This window comes from Oncorhynchus clarkii, chromosome 28 (assembly GCF_045791955.1).
Source record: "Oncorhynchus clarkii lewisi isolate Uvic-CL-2024 chromosome 28, UVic_Ocla_1.0, whole genome shotgun sequence".
Classification (NCBI taxonomy): domain Eukaryota; kingdom Metazoa; phylum Chordata; class Actinopteri; order Salmoniformes; family Salmonidae; genus Oncorhynchus; species Oncorhynchus clarkii.
Window position 1 is genome coordinate 48,104,722 of NC_092174.1, and position 17,765 is coordinate 48,122,486.

Genomic DNA, 17,765 nt, shown 5'->3' on the forward strand with positions numbered 1-17,765 from the left:
GTGCTCTTATTGTTTTACTGTTAGTAATGAGACACATGAAGTCATTCTGTAATGTGAAAGTATAAATATCCATTAGATGTATTTATGCAGGCAGAGCAGCGGGGGTCACCTGGTTGGCTGAGACTGAACACCTCCAGACGTCTAGAAGGAGAATGTTGAGACAGCAGAGCCAGGTCCTGGAGGGCTAGGAACTGACAGGACACAGAACAGCGGTAGAGTTAACCGGAGGGCTAGGAACTGACAGTACATAGAACAGCGGTAGAGTTAACCGGAGGGCTAGGAACTGACAGTACACAGAACAGAGGTAGAGTTAACCGGAGGGCTAGGAACTGACAGGACAGAGGTAGAGTTAACCAGAGGGCTAGGAACTGACAGGACAGAGGTAGAGTTAACCAGAGGGCTAGGAACTGACAGGACAGAGGTAGAGTTAACCAGAGGGCTAAGAACTGACAGGACAGAGGTAGAGTTAACCAGAGGGCTAGGAACTGACAGGACAGAGGTAGAGTTAACCAGAGGGCTAGGACCTGACAGGACAGAGGTAGAGTTAACCAGAGGGCTAGGAACTGACAGGACAGAGGTAGAGTTAACCGGAGGGCTAGGAACTGACAGGACAGAGGTAGAGTTAACCAGAGGGCTAGGAACTGACAGGACAGAGGTAGAGTTAACCAGAGGGCTAGGAACTGACAGGACAGAGGTAGAGTTAACCAGAGGGCTAGGACCTGACAGGACAGAGGTAGAGTTAACCAGAGGGCTAGGAACTGACAGGACAGAAGTAGAGTTAACCGGAGGGCTAGGAACTGACAGGACAGAGGTAGAGTTAACCAGAGGGCTAGGAACTGACAGGACAGAGGTAGAGTTAACCAGAGGGCTAGGAACTGACAGGACAGAGGTAGAGATAACCAGAGGGCTAGGAACTGACAGGACACAGAACAGAGGTAGAGTTAACCAGAGGGCTAGGAACTGACAGGACAGAGGACAGAGGAAGAGTTAACCAGAGGGCTAGGAACTGACAGGACAGAGGTAGAGTTAACCAGAGGGCTAGGAACTGACAGGACAGAGGTAGAGTTAACCAGAGGGCTAGGAACTGACAGGACAGAGGTAGAGTTAACCGGAGGGCTAGGAACTGACAGGACAGAGGTAGAGTTAACCAGAGGGCTAGGAACTGACAGGACAGAGGTAGAGTTAACCAGAGGGCTAGGAACTGACAGGACAGAGGTAGAGTTAACCAGAGGGCTAGGAACTGACAGGACAGAGGTAGAGTTAACCAGAGGGCTAGGAACTGACAGGACAGAGGTAGAGTTAACCAGAGGGCTAGGAACTGACAGGACAGAGGTAGAGTTAACCAGAGGGCTAGGAACTGACAGGACAGAGGTAGAGTTAACCAGAGGGCTGGGAACTGACAGGACAGAGGTAGAGTTAACCAGAGGGCTAGGAACTGACAGGACAGAGGTAGAGTTAACCAGAGGGCTAGGAACAGAGGCTTTGATTGTGTTTTCCTTTGTTCAAAGTTACTCGTAACAGGGAACGCTGATGATCCTGTAATGTTTCCATTGTAAATTGGTGTGAAATGCTTACCTTCAGTATCATTGGTTGCGTGCCAGTGATAACTTTGGGCAGGCACTGGTGGGCGTCCTCTGTGAACGTGGACTGGACAGGGAAACTGTAAACCTGCAAGAAATAATCATTATCAAATCAGACTCCTTGTGGAATGATCTTGTCTACGGTACTAAGCAGAAAGGTTAGAAGTGCACACTTCCGAGAGAACAACGGTTGGGAATCGAACTGCAGCCAGAGAGAGGAAATGATTAGCAGAGACTGGTGGAGAGGCAGGTAGGTCAGTCCAGGACTAGACTGGTAGAGAAGCAGGTAGGTCAGTCCAGGACTAGACTGGTAGAGAAGCAGGGAGTCAGTCCAGGACTAGACTGGTAGAGAAGCAGGTAGGTCAGTCCAGGACTAGACTGGTAGAGAAGCAGGTAGGTCAGTCCAGGACTAGACTGGTAGAGAAGCAGGTAGGTCAGTCCTGGACTAGACTGGTAGAGAAGCAGGTAGGTCAGTCCTGGACTAGACTGGGGGCTGTGCTTTAGCAAAGTGGGTGGGGTTATATCCTTCCTGTTTGGCCCTGTCCGGGGGTGTCCTCGGATGGGGCCACAGTGTCTCCTGACCCCTCCTGTCTCAGCCTCCAGTATTTATGCTGCAGTAGTTTATGTGTCGGGGGGCTAGGGTCAGTTTGTTATATCTGGAGTACTTCTCCTGTCCTATTCGGTGTCCTGTGTGAATCTAAGTGTGCGTTCTCTAATTCTCTCTTTCTCTCTCTCGGAGGACCTGAGCCCTAGGACCATGCCCCAGGACTACCTGACATGATGACTCCTTGCTGTCACCAGTCCACCTGGCCGTGCTGCTGCTCCAGTTTCTTTCAACTGTTCTGCCTTATTATTATTCGACCATGCTGGTCATTTATGAACATTTGAACATCTTGGCCATGTTCTGTTATAATCTCCACCCGGCACAGCCAGAAGAGGACTGGCCATCCCACATATGCTCTCTCTAATTCTCTCTTTCTTTCTCTCTCTCGGAGGACCTGAGCCCTAGGACCATGCCCCAGGAATACCTGACATGATGACTCCTTGCTGTCCCCAGTCCACCTGACTGTGCTGCTGCTCCAGTTTCAACTGTTCTGCCTTATTATTATTCGACCATGCTGGTCATTTATGAACATTTGAACATCTTGACCATGTTCTGTTATAATCTCCACCCGGCACAGCCAGAAGAGGACTGGCCACCCCACATAGAGAGGAACCAGGCTAGGTTTCTTCCTAGGTTTTGGCCTTTCTAGGGAGTTTTTCCTAGCCACCGTGCTTCTACACCTGCATTGCTTGCTGTTTGGGGTTTTAGGCTGGGTTTCTGTACAGCACTTTGAGATATCAGCTGATGTACGAAGGGCTATATAAATAAATTTGATTTTGATTTGGTAGAGAAGCAGGGAGTCAGTCCAGGACTAGACTGGTAGAGAAGCAGGGAGTCAGTCCAGGACTAGACTGGTAGAGAAGCAGGTAAGTCAGTCCAGGACTAGACTGGTGGAGAAGCAGGGAGTCAGTCCAGGACTAGACTGGTAGAGAAGCAGGGAGTCAGTCCAGGACTAGACTGGTAGAGAAGCAGGGAGTCAGTCCAGGACTAGACTGGTGGAGAAGCAGGTAGGTCAGTACAGGACTAGACTGGTAGAGAAGCAGGTAGGTCAGTACAGGACTAGACTGGTAGAGAAGAGGTAGGTCAGTCCAGGACTAGACTGGTAGAGAAGCAGGTAGGTCAGTCCTGGACTAGACTGATAGAGAAGCAGGTAGGTCAGTCCTGGACTAGACTGGTAGAGAAGCAGGTAGGTCAGTCCTGGACTAGACTGGTAGAGAAGCAGGGAGTCAGTCCAGGACTAGACTGGTAGAGAAGCAGGGAGTCAGTCCAGGACTAGACTGGTAGAGAAGCAGGGAGTCAGTCCAGGACTAGACTGGTAGAGAAGCAGGGAGTCAGTCCTGGACTAGACTGGTAGAGAAGCAGGGAGTCAGTCCAGGACTAGACTGGTAGAGAAGCAGAGAGTCAGTCCAGGACTAGACTGGTGGAGAAGCAGGGAGTCAGTCCAAGCCACTGGCTGTCGTTGGTGACCCCTCCCACCCTCTACACCTGCAGTTCTAGAAGCTTCCCTCTGGCTGGTGCTTCAGAACGCTCATGTCCAAGAAGAATGTGCTCTAACATTCACTCGTTCCTTGTGCTGTTGGACCACTAAATACAAAGTACATTGTATCAGCAGATGTACTTATCTATCTAGTCCAGTTGGGACAGCAGTGACCGTGTTAACGTCCTCTGTGTTGTTAGTGTATCTTGTCCAGCGGTCGTTGTTAGTGAATGTATTAATGTCCTCTATGTTGTTAGTGAATCTAGTCCAGTTGGGACAGCGGTCTCCAGTGACCGTGTTAACGTCCTGTGTTGTTAGTGTCCGTGTTAATGTCCTCTGTGTTGTTAGTATGCAACATGATGGACTGACTGGTTTGATCGGTAAGCTGCTCAGACAGCTGATGCTTAAAGTTAGAGAGGGAGATATAAGACTCCAGCTTCAGTGATTTTTGCAGTTCGTTCCGAAGAAGGTGTTGGCTTTGGGGGTGACCAGTGAAATATACCTGCTGGAGCGCGTGCTACGGGTGGGTGTTGCTATGGTGACCAGCGAGTTGAGATAAGGCGGGGCTTTACCAAGCAAAGACTTGTAGATGACCTGGAGCCAGTGGGTTTGGCGACGAATATGAAGCGAGGACCAGAGACAGCATACAGGTCGCAGTGGTGGGAGGCATATGGGGTTTTGGTGACAAAACGGATAGCACTGTGATAGACTACATCCAATTTGCTGAGTAGAGGGTATTTTCTAAATGACATCGCCGAAGTCAAGGATCGGTAGGATGGTCAGTTTTGGCAGCATGAGTGAGAGGCTTTGTTGCGAAATAGGAAGCCAATTCTAGATTTAACTTTGGATTGGAGATGTTTAATGTGAGTCTGGAAGGAGAGTTTACAGTCTAACCAGACACCTAGGTATTTATAGTTGTCCACATATTCTAAGTCAGAACCGTCCAGAGTAGTGATGCTAGTCGGGTGGGCGGGTAGCGATCGGTTGAAGAGCATGCATTTAGTTTTACTAGCGTTTAAGAGAAGTTGGAGGCCACGGAAGGAGAGTTGTATGGCATTGAAGCTGCTACAGTTAATTATAAGCATTTCTCATTTTCACTCAGCTAATACCCTGCTGCTAGTCTGTTCATGATCATTTCCCATATACGCTCAGCTAATACCCTGCTGCTAGTCTGTTTATGATCATTTCCCATATACGCTCAGCTAATACCCTGCTGCTAGTCTGTTCATGATCATTTCCCATATACGCTCAGCTAATACCCTGCTGCTAGTCTGTTTATGATCATTTCCCATATACGCTCAGCTAATACCCTGCTGCTAGTCTGTTTATGATCATGTCCCAGTAAGGTCAGCTAATACCCTGCTGCTAGTCTGTTTATGATCATTTCCCAGTAAGGTCAGCTAATACCCTGCTGCTAGTCTGTTTAGGATCATTTCCCACTAAGGTCAGCTAATACCCTGCTGCTAGTCTGTTTATGATCATTTCCCACTAAGGTCAGCTAATACCCTGCTGCTAGTCTGTTTATGATCATTTCCCAGTAAGGTCAGCTAATACCCTGCTGCTAGTCTGTTTATGATCATTTCCCAGTAAGGTCAGCTAATACCCTGCTGCTAGTCTGTTTAGGATCATTTCCCAGTGAGGTCAGCTAATACCCTGCTGCTAGTCTGTTTAGGATCATTTCCCAGTAAGGTCAGCTAATACCCTGCTGCTAGTCTGTTTAGGATCATGTCCCAGTAAGGTCAGCTAATACCCTGCTGCTAGTCTGTTTAGGATCATTTCCCAGTAAGGTCAGCTAATACCCTGCTGCTAGTCTGTTTAGGATCATTTCCCAGTAAGGTCAGCTAATACCCTGCTGCTAGTCTGTTTAGGATCATTTCCCAGTAAGGTCAGCTAATACCCTGCTGCTAGTCTGTTTAGGATCATTTCCCAGTAAGGTCAGCTAATACCCTGCTGCTAGTCTGTTTAGGATCATTTCCCAGTAAGGTCAGCTAATACCCTGCTGCTAGTCTGTTTAGGATCATTTCCCAGTAAGGTCAGCTAATACCCTGCTGCTAGTCTGTTTAGGATCATGTCCCAGTGAGGTCTACACCGGTTGTATTTGGCACATGTGAAACTGTAATGTGATTTAGTAACACGCTCCATTTGGTTGTTATGACATGTATTTAAATCTCTATTATAATATCATTTAGCAATTCCTTACAATTACACCGCATTCAAAGTAGGCCTGTCATTTGAATAATTATTTTTACATCTCAAAGTAAGACGTGCCCCCTCTCAACGACAGACTCCTTTTCAAGGCTAGCCTAGATGAATGCTAGATGTATTTTCGTAGCTAGCCTTCTTTTTGAATACCATCAACAATAGACAGACAAATGGTTTTCCAGTGCCAAGTAAGACAACGGAGACTGTAGCCGATGTCATCGAACACATCCAGAGAATGTACGATTTATATTTAAAAACAAATGTACAACCTGTCAAAATAGGGTCCAGAATTATTAGATGTATTTTATGGACATCTTTGTGTATATCGGTTGTCTGTATTATTCACCCCCTGAGGAAGTGGGAACTCAAAACACTTAGCTGGAGATTGCTAACTCTAAATATGATCATGTTGCTAGACAGCCATGTTTTTTATTTAACTAGGCAAGTCAGTTAAGAATTTATTCTTATTTACAATGACGGCCAAAAGGTCTCCTGCGGGGACGGGGCTGGGGTTAATAATACACATATAGGACAAAACACACAGACACGAGAGACACCACTACAGAAAAAGACCCAAGACAACAACATAACATGGCATCAACACAAGATGACAACATGGTATAAACATTATTGGTCACAGATAACAGCACAAAGGTCAAGAACGTAGAGACAACAATACATCACACAAAGCAGCCACAACTGTCAGTAAGAGTGTCCATGATTGAGTCTTTGAATAAAGAGATTGAGATAAAACTGTCCAGTTTGAGTGTTTATTGCAGGTCGTTCCAGTCGCTAGCTGCAGCAAACTGAAAAGGAGTGACCCATGGATGTGTGCTTTGGGGACCTTTAACAGAATGTGACTGGCAGAACGGGTGTTGGATGTGGAGGATGAGGGCTGCAGTAGATATCTCAGGTAGGGGGGAGTGAGGCCTAAGAGGGTTTTATAAATAAGCATCAACCAGTGGGTCTTGCGACGGGTATACAGAGATGACCAGGAGTATAGAGTGCAGTGATGTATCCTATAAGGAGCATTGGTGGCAAATATGATGGCCGAATGGTAAAGAACATCTAGCCGCGAGAGAGCACCCTTACCTGTTGATCTATAAATGATGTCTCCGTAATCTAGCATCTGAATCAGGGTTAGTTTGGCAGCTGGGGTGAAAGAGGAGCGATTACGATTGAGGAAACCAAGTCTAGATTTAACTTTAGCCTGCAGGTTTGATATGTGCTGAGAGAAGGACTGTGTACCATCTAGCCATACACCAAAGTACTTGTATGAGGTGACTACCTCAAGCTCTAAACCCTCAGAGGTAGTAATAACACCTGTGGGGAGAGGGGCAGTCTTCTTACCAAACCACATGACCTTAGTTTTGGAGGTGTTCAGAACAAGGTTAAGGGCAGAGAAAGGTTGTTGGACACTAAGAAAGCTTTGTTGTAGAGCATTCAACACAAAATCCGGGGAGGGGCCAGCTGAGTATAAGACTGTGTCAACTGCATATAAATGGATGAGAGAGCTTCCTACTGCCTGAGCTATGTTGTTGATGTAAATTGAGAACAGAGTGGGGCCAAGGATTGAGCCTTGGGGTACTCCCTTAGTGACAGGTCGTGGCTGAGACAGCAGATGTTCTGACTTTATACACTGCACTATTTGAGAGAGGTAGTTAGCAAACCAGGCTAAAGACCCTTCAGAGACACCAATACTCCTTAACCGGCCCACCAGAATGGAATGGTCAACCGTATCAAAAGCTTTGGCCAAGTCAATAAAAATAGCAGCACAACATTGCTTAGAATCAAGGTCAATGGTGACATCATTGAGGACCTTTAAGGGTTGCAGTGACACATCCATTACCTGAGCTGAAACCGGATTGCACACCAGAGAGAATACTATAGACATCAAGAAAGCCAGTCAGTTGATAATTGACAAGTTTTTCCCAACACTTTTGATAAACAGGGCAAAATAGAAATAGGCCTATAACAGTTAGGATCAGCTTGATCTCCCCCTTTAAATAAAGGACGAACTGTGGCTGCCTTCCAAGCCATTGGAACCTCCCCAGAGAGGAGAGACGGTTAAAAAGGTCGGAGATGAAAATGGTCTGGGATGTAGGCTAATTGATTAATCAGTTAATTCCCAACCCTGCAGGCAGTCCCCCCACAGAGGGGGAAGTCCCTACCGCCACCCCCCCCACAGAGGGGGCAGTCCCCAGCGCCACCCCCCCACAGAGGGGGCAGTCCCCAGCGCCACCCCACGGAGCAATACAGTGATGTTTTGTACAAGGTGAAGGTTAGGAGGAGGATGGTCAGAGGTTAGGGTCAGGTCCTGAGGAGCAGTACAGTGAAGGTTACGCTCCGATCAGACCGACAGCGTCATTTAATCAATTCTACGTAATAACTACTGCAGTCAAACTTATTTCATTATCTAATCCAACATTTTGACTGGAGGTGTGTGCAACAGAAGTTCAACATTCACCCTTTTGCTACTATTTCTGTCAAGTCTACTCATACAGTTTGATACGATGGGATGAATCCGACGTACGCACCAAGCAGAACGAGGCAAGGCAAACGCAGCGTTCCAATCTGGTGTACCAGAAACGCAACGCGGCTGTCGGTCTGATCGAGGCGTTATAGGGGTCAGGGGAGTTATATGTACCTCGGTAACAAAGATCCTGAAGAGCAGTACTGTGATGTACCAGGTGAGGAGGAGGAAGGTCCCACTGATCCACAGGTGGTACAGGAGGGACAGGTCCAATAGACTAGACACACTGTCCAGGGAATGGATTGAACTGGGAGGGGGAGACCAGAACACTTCTGTCATCTGGTTAGTCTGTCTTGATGCATGTACCATTCCATGTTGACATCAACAGTCCAGTTTCCCTGGAAACTAAACGTAGGACTTACAGTGCCTTGCGAAAGTATTCGGCCCCCTTGAACTTTGCGACCTTTTGCCACATTTCAGGCTTCAAACATAAAGATATAAAACTGTATGTTTTTGTGAAGAATCAACAACAAGTGGGACACAATCATGAAGTGGAACGACATTTATTGGATATTTCAAACTTTTTTAACAAATCAAAAACTGAAAAATTGGGCGTGCAAAATTATTCAGCCCCTTTACTTTCAGTGCAGCAAACTCTCTCCAGAAGTTCAGTGAGGATCTCTGAATGATCCAATGTTGACCTAAATGACTACTGATGATAAATACAATCCACCTGTGTGTAATCAAGTCTCCGTATAAATGCACCTGCACTGTGATAGTCTCAGAGGTCCGTTAAAAGCGCAGAGAGCATCATGAAGAACAAGGAACACACCAGGCAGGTCCGAGATACTGTTGTGAAGAAGTTTAAAGCCGGATTTGGATACAAAAAGATTTCCCAAGCTTTAAACATCCCAAGGAGCATTGTGCAAGCGATAATATTGAAATGGAAGGAGTATCAGACCACTGCAAATCTACCAAGACCTGGCCGTCCCTCTAAACTTTCAGCTCATACAAGGAGAAGACTGATCAGAGATGCAGCCAAGAGGCCCATGATCACTCTGGATGAACTGCAGAGATCTACAGCTGAGGTGGGAGACTCTGTCCATAGGACAACAATCAGTCGTATATTGCACAAATCTGGCCTTTATGGAAGAGTGGCAAGAAGAAAGCCATTTCTTAAAGATATCCATAAAAAGTGTCGTTTAAAGTTTGCCACAAGCCACCTGGGAGACACACCAAACATGTGGAAGAAGGTGTTCTGGTCAGATGAAACCAAAATTGAACTTTTTGGCAACAATGCAAAACGTTATGTTTGGCGTAAAAGCAACACAGCTCATCACCCTGAACACACCATCACCACTGTCAAACATGGTGGTGGCAGCATCATGGTTTGGGCCTGCTTTTCTTCAGCAGGGACAGGGAAGATGGTTAAAATTGATGGGAAGATGGATGGAGCCAAATACAGGACCATTCTGGAAGAAAACCTGATGGAGTCTGCAAAAGACCTGAGACTGGGACGGAGATTTGTCTTCCAACAAGGCAATGATCCAAAACATAAAGCAAAATCTACAACGGAATGGTTCAAAAATAAACATATCCAGGTGTTAGAATGGCCAAGTCAAAGTCCAGACCTGAATCCAATCGAGAATCTGTGGAAAGAACTGAAAACTGCTGTTCACAAATGCTCTCCATCCAACCTCACTGAGCTCGATCTGTTTTGCAAGGAGGAATGGGAAAAAATGTCAGTCTCTCGATGTGCAAAACTGATAGAGACATACCCCAAGCGACTTACAGCTGTAATCGCAGCAAAAGGTGGCGCTACAAAGTATTAACTTAAGGGGGCTGAATAATTTTACACGCCCAATTTTTCAGTTTTTGATTTGTTAAAAAAGTTTGTAATATCCAATAAATGTCGTTCCACTTCATGATTGTGTCCCACTTGTTGTTGATTCTTCACAAAAAAATACAGTTTTATATCTTTATGTTTGAAGCCTGAAATGTGGCAAAAGGTCGCAAAGTTCAAGGGGGCCGAATACTTTCGCAAGGCACTGTAAAATACATTAGGAAAGGAATATGAGGAGTCCCCTAGCAGTCGAGGGGGTGGGGTGGGGGGGGTCAGCTGCCTAGCAGTCGAGGGGGTAGGGGGGGGGGGTCAGCAGTCGAGGGGGTAGGGGGGGGGGGTCAGCTGCCTAGCAGTCGAGGGGGTAGGGGGGGGGGGTCAGCTGCCTAGCAGTCGAGGGGGTAGGGGGGGGGGGTCAGCTGCCTAGCAGTCGAGGGGGTAGGGGGGGGGTCAGCTGCCTAGCAGTAGAGGGGGTGAGGGGTGGGGGGGGTCAGCTGCCTAGCAGTCGAGGGGGTAGGGGGGGGTCAGCTGCCTAACAGTAGAGGGGGTGAGGGGGGGGGTCAGCTGCCAAGCAGTCGAGGGGGTGGGGGGGTCAGCTGCCTAGCAGTAGTGGGGGTGAGGGGGGGGTCAGCTGCCTAGCAGTAGAGGGGGGGTGAGTTGCCTAGCAGTCGAGGGGGTGGGGTGAGCTACCTAGCAGTACAAGGGGTGAGGGGGGGGTCAGCTGCCTAGCAGTCGAGGGGGTGGGGGGGGTGGGGTCAGCGGCCTAGCAGTTGAGGGGGTGGGGTCAGCTGCCTAGCAGTCGAGGGGGTGGGGTCAGCTGCCTAGCAGTCGAGGGGGTGGGGTCAGCTGCCTAGCAGTCGAGGGGGTGGGGTCAGCTGCCTAGCAGTCGAGGGGGTGGGGGGGGGGTGGGGCAGATTTAAATAATACTGTGAGGTTAACCTGTTGATGCTGAGGTCAAGTGTTTTACAGATCCAGGCTCGTGGTGCATATCCTGAAAGACAGGGAGATAAACATCAATATATTTTGGACTACAGAACAGTTGGGAGACACCCCACTGAATAGCTCGTACACAAAGCCATGCCTGACTTGTCTCCTTACCCATGAAGAAATACAGCAGGAGGAAGGTCCTGAGACAGTAGAGGGCCTGAACAGCACTGGCCTTCACCACTAGGGGCAGAGCTCCCTTGAAGCGGAGGTACTTGTATTGCTGAAACATGAAAGCAGAGCAGTGGAGGCTGCTGAGGGGAGGAGGGCTCATGGTAAGGTCTGGATTGGAGCAAATGGAATCAAACAAAGATGTGGTTTCCATGGTTTCCATGTGGTCGATTCCATTGACTCCATTCCAGACCTCCTTATGAGCCGTCCTCCCCTCAGCAGCTTGAGGAGAACATGGCACTTCCTGATGTCTCATAACATAGTGCTATCAAAAGTCACAGAAACTATAATACCCAAACAGTAGTAGACATTGATGGGTTATGTTCAGTAGAGCACACTGTTGGAAAACATTATGTAACTGAAAACAATATTCCACGTTGTTATTGGAAAGATTCCGGTAGCACCTCTGTGTTTCACTTTCAACATTTTGTATCTACTGAACACAACCCAGCAATGTAGCAGTCATCCATTATCTTGTAGTTTTATACACTGAGCGTTTCTCTGGGACAGGAGTTCTCTGGGAAGAGGGGACAGGAGTTCTCCCTACCTGGGCCCAGTTTCCCGATAGAGCTTAAGCTTAAAAGTGTTTTAACGATGCAGCGTTCCTACAATGGACGAATATGTATAATGAGTTTCACAAAACACCACGCAGAGAACGTTCGTCATGCGTCAAAACTGATGCCAGATCAGCTCCTAGAGAGATATTACCACTTAACGGCTGCAAACAGAGGCAGCTTCTTCTAATGCTTACCCAATAAAACTGCACTAAATCACAGATTCATTCAGCACATCACTGCACACGTTGTTACACATCATGAAATATAGTGAAGAAAATATCTGCCAACGTAGCAGACAAATATAACATCCACTTATTTCAATAGGAAGTATAAATATCTGCCAACGTAGCAGACAAATACAACATCCACTTATTTCAATAGGAAGGATAAATATCTGCCAACGTAGCAGACAAATACAACATCCACTTATTTCAATAGGAAGGATAAATATCTGCCAACGTAGCAGACAAATACAACATCCACTTATTTCAATAGGAAGGATAAATATCTGCCAACGTAGCATACAAATACAACATCCACTTATTTCAATAGGAAGGATATACACTGCTCAAAAAAATAAAGGGAACACTAAAATAACACATCCTAGAACTGAATGAATGAAATATTCTTATTAAATACTTTTTTCTTTACATAGTTGAATGTGCTGACAACAAAAATCACACAAAAATTATCAATGGAAATCAAATGTATCAACCCACGGAGGTCTGGATTTGGAGTCACACTCAAAATTAAAGTGGAAAACCACACTACAGGCTGATCCAACTTTGATGTAATGTCCTTAAAACAAGTCAAAATGAGGCTCAGTAGTGTGTGTGGCCTCCACGTGCCTGTATGACCTCCCTACAGCGCCTGGGTATGCTCCTGATGAGGTAGTGGATGGTCTCCTGAGGGATCTCCTCCCAGACGTGGACTAGAGCATCCACCAACTCCTGGACAGTCAGTGGTGCTGGTGGATGGAGCGAGACATGATGTCCCAGATGTGCTCAATTGGATTCAGGTCTGGGGAACGGGCGGGCCAGTCCATAGCATCAATGCCTTCCTCTTGCAGGAACTGCTGACACACTCCAGCCACATGAGGTCTAGCATTGTCTTGCATTAGGAACCCAGGGCCAACCGCACCAGCATACGGTCTCACAAGGGGTCTGAGGATCTCATCTCGGTACCGAATGGCAGTCAGGCTACCTCTGGCGAGCACATGGATGGCTGTGCGGCCCCTCAAAGAAATGCCACCCCACACCATGACTGACCCACCGCCAAACCGGTCATGCTGGAGGATGTTGCAGGCAGCAGAACGTTCTCCACACTCTGTCACGTCTGTCACATGTGCTCAGTGTGAACCTGCTTTCATCTGTGAAGAGCAGAGGGCGCCAGTGGCGAATTTGCCAATCTTGGTGTTCTCTGGCAAATGCCAAACGTCCTGCACGGTATTGGGCTGTTAGCACAACCCCCACCTGTGGACGTCGGGCCCTCATACCACCCTCACGGAGTCTGTTTCTGACCATTTGAGCAGACACATGCACATTTGTGGCCTGCTGGAGGTAATTTCAGAACCACTCCTTTATTGGGGGTGTCTTGCTAATTGCCTATGATTTCCACCTGTTGTCTATTCCATTTGCACAACAGCATGTGAAATTTATTGTCAATCAGTGTTGCTTCCTAAGTGGACAGTTTGATTTCACAGAAGTGTGATTGACTTAGAGTTACATTGTGTTGTTTAAGTGTTCCCTTAATTTTTTTGAGCAGTGTAGTATACGTTTATATGGTATACTATATACCATATAAACGTATACTATATATGTTTAAATTTGTACATGTTTATATGGTATATAGTATGTTTATATGGTATATGTGTGCTCCAGCAGGTATATCTCTCTAGTCACCCCCAAAACCAATTATTTCTTTGGCCGCCTCTCCTTCCAGTTCTCTGCTGCCAATGACTGGAACGAACTACCAAAATCTCTGAAACTGGAAACACTTATCTCCCTCACTAGCTGTAAGCACCAGCTGTCAGAGCAGCTCACAGATTACTGCACCTGTACATAGCCCACCTATAATTTAGCCCTATCAACTACCTCTTTCCCTACTGTATTTATTTTGCTCCTTTGCACCCCATTATTGTTATTTCTACTTTGCACATTCTTCCACTGCAAATCTACCATTCCAGTGTTTTACTTGCTATATTGTATTTACTTCGCCACCATGGCCTTTTTTTGCCTTTACCTCCCTTATCTCACCTCATTTGCTCACATCGTATATAGATAGACTTGTTTATACTGTATTATTGACTGTATGTTTGTTTTACTCCATGTGTAACTGTGTTGTATGTGTCGAACTGCTTTGCTTTATCTTGGCCAGGTAGCAATTGTAAATGAGAACTTGTTCTCAACTAGCCTCCCTGTTTAAATAAAGGTGAAATTTAAAAAAAAAATGTAAAAAAATTATATGGTATATGTATGTTTATATGGTATAGAGTATATGTTTATATGGTATAGAGTATATGTTTATATGGTATATAGTATATGTTTAGATGGTATATAGTATATGTTTAGATGGTATATAGTATATGTTTAGATGGTATATATTATATGGTATATGTGTATATAGTATATGTTTATATGGTATATGTTCGTATGGTATATAGTATATGCTTTATGGTATATAGTATATGTTTAGATGGTATACGTTTATATGGTATATAGTATACGTTTATATGGTATGTCTATATGGTACATAGTATATGTTTAGATGGTATATAGTATACGTTTAGATGGTATATAGTATATGTTTAGATGGTATATAGTATATGTTTATATAGTATATGTTTATATGGTATATAGTATATGTTTATATGGTATATAGTATATGTTTAGATGGTATATAGTATATGTTTATATGGTATATATTATATGGTATATGTTTATATGGTATATAGTATATGTTTATATAGTATATGGTATATAGTATATGTTTATATGGTATATGTTCATATGGTATATAGTATATGCTTATATGGTATATAGTATATGTTTAGATGGTATACGTTTATATGGTATATAGTATACGTTTATATGGTATGTCTATATGGTACATAGTATATGTTTAGATGGTATATAGTATATGTTTAGATGGTATATAGTATATGTTTATAGAGTATATGGTATATAGTATATGTTTATATGGTATATAGTATATGTTTATATGGTATATAGTATATGTTTAGATGGTATATAGTATATGTTTAGATGGTATATAGTATACGTTTAGATGGTATATGTTTAGATGGTATATAGTATATGTTTAGATGGTATATAGTATATGTTTAGATGGTATATAGTATATGTTTAGATGGTATATGTTTATATGGTATATAGTATATGTTTAGATGGTATATAGTATACGTTTAGATGGTATATGTTTAGATGGTATATAGTATATGTTTAGATGGTATATAGTATATGTTTATATGGTATATGTTTATATGGTATATAGTACATGTTTATATGGTATATAGTATATATGGTATATATTATATGGTAAATGTTTAGATGGTATATAGTATATGTTTAGATGGTATATAGTATATGTTTAGATGGTATATGTTTAGATGGTATATGTTTATATGGTATATGTTTATATGGTATATGTTTATATGGTATATTGTATATGTTTATATGGTATATGTTTATATGGTATATGTTTAGATGGTATATAGTATATGTTTATATGGTATATGTTTATATGGTATATGTTTAGATGGTATATGTTTAGATGGTATATAGTATATGTTTAGATGGTATATATTATATGGTATATGTGTATATAGTATATGTTTATATGGTATATGTTCGTATGGTATATAGTATATGCTTTATGGTATATAGTATATGTTTAGATGGTATACGTTTATATGGTATATAGTATACGTTTATATGGTATGTCTATATGGTACATAGTATATGTTTAGATGGTATATAGTATACGTTTAGATGGTATATAGTATATGTTTAGATGGTATATAGTATATGTTTATATAGTATATGGTATATAGTATATGTTTATATGGTATATAGTATATGTTTATATGGTATATAGTATATGTTTAGATGGTATATAGTATATGTTTATATGGTATATATTATATGGTATATGTTTATATGGTATATAGTATATGTTTATATAGTATATGGTATATAGTATATGTTTATATGGTATATGTTCATATGGTATATAGTATATGCTTATATGGTATATAGTATATGTTTAGATGGTATACGTTTATATGGTATATAGTATACGTTTATATGGTATGTCTATATGGTACATAGTATATGTTTAGATGGTATATAGTATATGTTTAGATGGTATATAGTATATGTTTATAGAGTATATGGTATATAGTATATGTTTATATGGTATATAGTATATGTTTATATGGTATATAGTATATGTTTAGATGGTATATAGTATATGTTTAGATGGTATATAGTATACGTTTAGATGGTATATGTTTAGATGGTATATAGTATATGTTTAGATGGTATATAGTATATGTTTAGATGGTATATAGTATATGTTTAGATGGTATATGTTTATATGGTATATAGTATATGTTTAGATGGTATATAGTATACGTTTAGATGGTATATGTTTAGATGGTATATAGTATATGTTTAGATGGTATATAGTATATGTTTATATGGTATATGTTTATATGGTATATAGTACATGTTTATATGGTATATAGTATATATGGTATATATTATATGGTAAATGTTTAGATGGTATATAGTATATGTTTAGATGGTATATAGTATATGTTTAGATGGTATATGTTTAGATGGTATATGTTTATATGGTATATGTTTATATGGTATATGTTTATATGGTATATAGTATATGTTTATATGGTATATGTTTATATGGTATATGTTTAGATGGTATATAGTATATGTTTATATGGTATATGTTTATATGGTATATGTTTAGATGGTATATGTTTAGATGGTATATAGTATATGTTTATATGGTATATGTTTATATGGTATATATTACATGGTAAATGTTTAGATGGTATATAGTATATGTTTAGATGGTATATAGTATATGTTTAGATGGTATATAGTATATGTTTATATGGTATATAGTATATGTTTATATGGTATATAGTATATGTTTATATGGTATATGTTTATATGGTATATAGTATATGTTTATATAGTATATGGTATATAGTATATGTTTATATGGTATATGTTCATATGGTATGTAGTATATGTTTAGATGGTATACGTTTATATGGTATATAGTATACGTTTATATGGTATGTCTATATGGTACATAGTATATGTTTAGATGGTATATAGTATACGTTTAGATGGTATATGTTTAGATGGTATATAGTATATGTTTAGATGGTATATAGTATATGTTTAGATGGTATATAGTATATGTTTATATGGTATATGGTATATGTTTAGATGGTATACGTTTATATGGTATATAGTATACGTTTATATGGTATGTCTATATGGTACATATTATATGTTTAGATGGTATATAGTATATGTTTAGATGGTATATAGTATATGTTTAGATGGTATATAGTATATGTTTAGATGGTATATAGTATATGTTTAGATGGTATATGTTTATATGGTATATAGAATACGTTTATATGGTATGTCTATATGGTATATAGTATATGTTTATATGGTATATAGTATATGTTTAGATGGTATATAGTATACGTTTAGATGGTATATGTTTAGATGGTATATAGTATACGTTTAGATGGTATATGTTTAGATGGTATATAGTATACGTTTAGATGGTATATGTTTAGATGGTATATAGTAT

At 42.1% G+C, this 17,765-nt stretch overlaps 1 protein-coding gene across 2 annotated transcripts in view; it reads right to left on the reverse strand.

The window, feature by feature from the left end:
* LOC139387401 (NDC1 transmembrane nucleoporin) overlaps window positions 1-17,765 on the reverse strand; it is a 53,386-nt gene that overhangs the window by 18,179 nt on the left and 17,442 nt on the right. For both annotated transcript variants that reach the window (XM_071133554.1, XM_071133553.1), the window contains exons 6-10: window positions 11,275-11,383; window positions 11,116-11,167; window positions 8,511-8,643; window positions 1,576-1,668; window positions 110-191 (exon numbers count right to left, since the gene is read on the reverse strand). In XM_071133554.1, coding sequence (XP_070989655.1) covers window positions 110-191; window positions 1,576-1,668; window positions 8,511-8,643; window positions 11,116-11,167; window positions 11,275-11,383 — 469 coding nt within the window. The remainder of the gene's footprint in view (window positions 1-109; window positions 192-1,575; window positions 1,669-8,510; window positions 8,644-11,115; window positions 11,168-11,274; window positions 11,384-17,765) is intronic.